We start from the raw sequence: 4,801 nt of genomic DNA on the forward strand, positions 1-4,801 counted from the left end.
CCTTTATATAGTGCTTACTGCATTCCTAGTATTGTTCCAAGTGCTTTACATATACTAACTCGCTTAATCTTCACAACAGCCTATGGAGTAAATACTGTTTCATGTGTCTCTAACAAATAAAATGCTAAGGAACTTGCCTAAATTCCCTAGGTGATAGGTGGCAGAGATGGGATTCAAACTTAGACATTCTTTGCCTCAATTTCCTCATCAATTACATACTACTACTACTACTACTACTACTAATAGTATCAGTTTCATAGGGTAGTTTTGAAGATTAAAGAAAATAACACAAGTAAAATGTTTGGAATATGATCATGCCCATAATATTAGCCCTCAATTAATGTTATTTTAAAAAATTTTACTATTTGCATAAGTTCCTTGCAGCTTTAAAATTCTGTGATTTTCTGACTACCCAGGCTCTTGGGATAATAGTTTTTTTTTGTTTTTGTTTTCGTTTTGAGACAGAGTTTCACTCTTGTTGCCCAGGCTGGAGTGTAATGGTGCAATCTCGGCTCACTGCAGCCTCCACCTCCTGGGTTCAAGCAGTTCTCCTGCCTCAGCCTCCCGAGTAGCTAGGATTACAGGTGCGTGATACCACACCTAATTTTTGTATTTTTAGTAGAGATACAGTTTTGCCGTGTTGGCCAGGCTGGTCTTGAACTCCTGACCTCAGGTGACCCGCCCACCTTGGCCTCCCAAAGTGCTGGGATTACAGGCGTGAGCCACTGCGCCCAGCTGGGATAATAGTTTTGAAAATACAGACCATAAGAATTGTGATGAAGTAAACCAGCTTGACACTGGAGTTAACCTTGAGTTACCATGTGTTTTCAAGCACTGCAGATTCTCTATGTGTAATTAATTCTTTCTGCTCTCTTTGGTAGATTGTCGATCCATTTCAGATACTTGTGGCAGCAAACAAAGCAGTTCACCTCTACAAACTGGGAAAAATGAAGACAAGAACTCTATCTACTGAAATTATTTTCAACCTTTCCCCAAATAACAATGTAATGTAGACTTTCCTATTTCTGTTGACCTTGTCATAATAACATATGTGTTCCTCAGGGTTGGAGGCTAAATTCCTGCAAGCCAGTGGTTAGTAATAAACCAAAATAATAGTGAAGAGAGCTCTGGACAGAGAGTTGAGGTTTACCCTGCCTCTTACTAAGACAGTTTACATATGAGTAAACAAAAATTTAGCTAAATTAAGTGAGGTTAATTTTATCTGTTCTTACCGTATAGGATCAGGAAGACCTCTCAAGCATTTTTGCTTAAGAAACTGACAAAAATCTAAATGATAAAACATTAGGCATGAATATTTTGTGTGCTAGCGTGCATATCTTTCCCTCTTCCCGTAAACTCCTTGAGGGTGGGATCCATGTCTTTTTCATATACCAGGAACTTGCTGGTACCTATAACAGTCCTTAACACATCCTCACTCACACACCCAGTATGTAGGAAGAGTTTGTGGTTTGAAATACTTATAGTAACGCTTTTTCTTTTCTTTTTTTTTTTTTTTGAGACGGATTCTCACTCTGTCACCCAGGCTGGAATGCAGTGGTGTGATCTCAGCTTACTGTAAGCTCCGCTTCCCAGGTTCACACCATTCTCCCACCTCAGCCTCCGGAGTAGCTGGGACTACAGGCGCCCGCCACCACGCCTGGCTAATTTCTTTTTTTTGTATTTTTAGTAGAGACGGGGTTTCACCGTGTTAGCCAGGATGGTCTCGATCTCCTGACATCATGATCCGCCCGCCTTGGCCTCCCAAAGTGCTGGGATTACAGGCTTGAGCCACTGCGCCCAGCCAGTAACGCTTTTTCAATGAAAGTTATCAAGCCAAAGACATCACACATGTAGCACATGAAAAAAATGACTGCAATTTTGCTGATGAATTTTTAGTATTACTGCTGCTATTAATAACAACCAGGTACTAATATCATCTAGAGAAAAGTTACGACACCTGTGGCATAGGTTAAAATACAGATGATTGTAAAGTTTATAAAATGCAGTTATCTCAGCATGGTAATAGAGTTTCCCAGTACTTGGAATAAAATTTACTAATTATTGTTTCCTTGAGATCATTAGACGTAATTCAGAAAACTCTTGAATTCAGTAAACGTCTGTTGAAATTTTCCCCATTCCATTTGCAGTTCTAGGGGCAGAAGAGGCAAATATGTTCCTAAGGAGAGGCAGATAAACAAGTTAAAATGCCCTGAGATAAATGATATAATGGAAAAATGAATTCAAATCTAGGGGTACAGCAATGAAGCCATTCACTTTGGAGGGAGGAGGGTGTGGTGGGGAGTGGCATCAGAAATGTGGACCTTGAAGCGTGTGTTCAGCAGCCAAGCCATGGGGAGAAGGGACATGTGAGCAGAGGACAAAGCTTGAGCACAGGCAGAAGGGCATGAAATGTGACTGGACCCCCAGGCAGGCCAGACTGGCCAGGAGGCAGAAGCGCCTGGCTGGAGAGCCACTTGGCACCAGCGGGAGGAGGTGTTTTTTTGTGCAGCACCAAGAGGCTGGGCTTGATTCCATAGGAACAAGGCATAACTTTAAGCAGGGAGTGCTTTTGAGGAAGTACCAATGGATGTTGGAAAGGAATCATCAAAGTGAAAAACTAGGCCGTGAGAACTTTTAGGACATGAAAAATAAGAGCCTGACCAAGGAAGAAGGCAGATTAGGAAATGTTTCAGACATAGGAAACAATGGTTAATTATCTTGTTTTTATTTTTATTTTTTCATTTTTTTTTCTCTTAGATTTCAGAGGCTTTGAAAAAATTTGGTATCTCAGCAAGTGACACCTCAATTCTAATTGTTTACATTGAAGAGGGAGAAAAACAAATAAATCAAGAATACCTAATATCTCAAGTAGAAGGTCATCAGGTTTCTCTGAAAAGTCTTCCTGAGATAACAAATATTACAGAAGTCCAAAAGGTTTGTTTGCCAGTCCCTATTTTTAAAAAGAGTGTGATAGATGAGCAATAATGCTGATACTGTTTGCTTATTGATCACCAGGGCTCCTTGTTTTTTGAACTTTTGAGAAAGTTAATCTAATTTTTAGAATTACTAAAAAATAATTTTAGATACAAAGAACTGGGAGGTGTGGGTTTATGTAAAATATAATTACAAACTCAGCTGATATAACCATTCTCCACATTAAGAAAGAGAATACCTTTCAATATCAAACTTACATAGTATATTTAAAATGTAAAATAAATTTAGTATGAAGTTAAATGGATAGAAATTTGGTTTTTATGTTCTTGAGAGTTACCCCCATAGCAGCAATTTAAAGGGAATACAAGTAATGAATTGCCATCTACTTGGAATATTTTAATCACATTTGTTGTTTGTTATAGTATGAACCCAATAATTGAATGAGGAATAATTTCACTTACACATGTTTGTATAATGACAATTAGTAGTGAATGATGATAGCAAGTCATAATTTGTCTTTCATTTTTACAGATATATAAACTCTCTTCACAAGAAGAAAGTATTGGGACATTATTGGACGGTATCATTTGTAGAATGTCAACAAAAGATGTTTTGTGAAATATCAGAAATATTAACAAAACTCAGCATTAAAGAAAACATTGAGTTTTCTTCCCTGATTATAAAACTAATATATGTGCATTATAGAAAAGTTTAAATCACAGAATGGTATAAAAAAGGAAAAAAAAAAAGGCCAGGTGCGGTGGCTCATGCCTGAAATCCTAGCAATTTGGGAGGCTGAGGCAGGCGGATCCCCCGAGGTCAGGAGTTCAAGACCAGCCTGGCCAACCTGGTGAAACCCCATCGCTACTAAAATTTAAAAATTAGCCAGGCATGGTGGCAGGTGCCTGTAATCCCAGCTACTTGGGAGACTGAGAGAGGAGAATCACTTGAACCCGGGAGACAGAGGTTGCAGTGAGCTGAGATCGCTCCATTGCATTCCAGCCTGGGCAGCTGAGTGAGACTCCGTCTCAAAAAAAAAAAAAGAAAAAAGGAAACCACTTGTAGTCCTACCTTATAGTATTTTAAAAGATAATCAGTTACTATTACTTGTTATTGCCTTCTAGAGTTCTGTTTCTATTCAAATATATTTTATTTTTATATAATTGGAATAAAAATTGCAAACACTTAGGGAATGCCTACAGTGTACTAGGTTCTTGCCTTAGTGATTATTTTTTTTTTAGAGATGTGGTCTCACTATGTTGCCCAGATTGATCTCAAACTCCTAGACTCAAGTGATGCTTCTGCTGCGCCTCCCAAAGCGCTGGAATTACAGGCATGAGCCACCAAGCCCAGCTGGTTATTGTTTTTGTTTTTAAATTTTTTGCCTTGGTGATTTTTTTTTTTTTTTTTTTGAGACAAAGTCTCACTCTGTCGCCCAAGCTGGAGTGGAGTGCAGTGGCCAGATCTCAGCTCACTGCAAGCTCCACCTCCTGGGTTCACGCCATTCTCCTGCCTCAGCCTCCCGAGTAGCTGGCACTACAGGTGCCCGCCACCTCGCCCGGCTAGTTTTTTGTATTTTTTAGTAGAGACGGGGTTTCACCGTGTTAGTCAGGATGGTCTCGATCTCCTGACCTTGTGATCCGCCCGCCTCGGCCTCCCAAAGTGCTGGGATTACAGGCTTGAGCCACTGCGCCCGGCCGCCTTGGCGATTTTATATCCATCAGTTCACCTCCCTCTCCATACTTACCATGGCTAGTCCAGCTCACCCCTTGCAAGCCTCTGGATCCTGGTTCTAAGTGTCTTTCACTTGTATGAACTCATTTAATTCTTGCAGCAACTTTATGAGGTAGATAATGTTATTACCCCC

The 4,801-nt window shown here is 39.9% G+C and overlaps 1 protein-coding gene across 4 annotated transcripts in view; it reads left to right on the forward strand.

The window, feature by feature from the left end:
* Nucleotides 1–4,245, forward strand: part of TPRKB (TP53RK binding protein) — a 7,422-nt gene extending 3,177 nt beyond the window's left edge. For 2 of the 4 annotated variants that reach the window (XM_011945156.1, XM_011945157.1), the window contains exons 3-5: nt 882–1,004; nt 2,758–2,934; nt 3,466–3,619. In XM_011945156.1, coding sequence (XP_011800546.1) covers nt 882–1,004; nt 2,758–2,934; nt 3,466–3,552 — 387 coding nt within the window. In that variant the 3' untranslated portion in view covers nt 3,553–3,619. Of the gene's footprint in view, nt 1–881; nt 1,005–2,757; nt 2,935–3,465; nt 3,620–4,175 lie in introns of those variants that run through there. The other 2 variants (XM_011945158.1, XM_011945160.1) reach the window with 2 other exon arrangements.
* Nucleotides 4,246–4,801: the final 556 nt, after the last annotated feature.

This window comes from Colobus angolensis, unplaced genomic scaffold, assembly GCF_000951035.1.
Source record: "Colobus angolensis palliatus isolate OR3802 unplaced genomic scaffold, Cang.pa_1.0 Scaffold24, whole genome shotgun sequence".
Taxonomy (NCBI): domain Eukaryota; kingdom Metazoa; phylum Chordata; class Mammalia; order Primates; family Cercopithecidae; genus Colobus; species Colobus angolensis.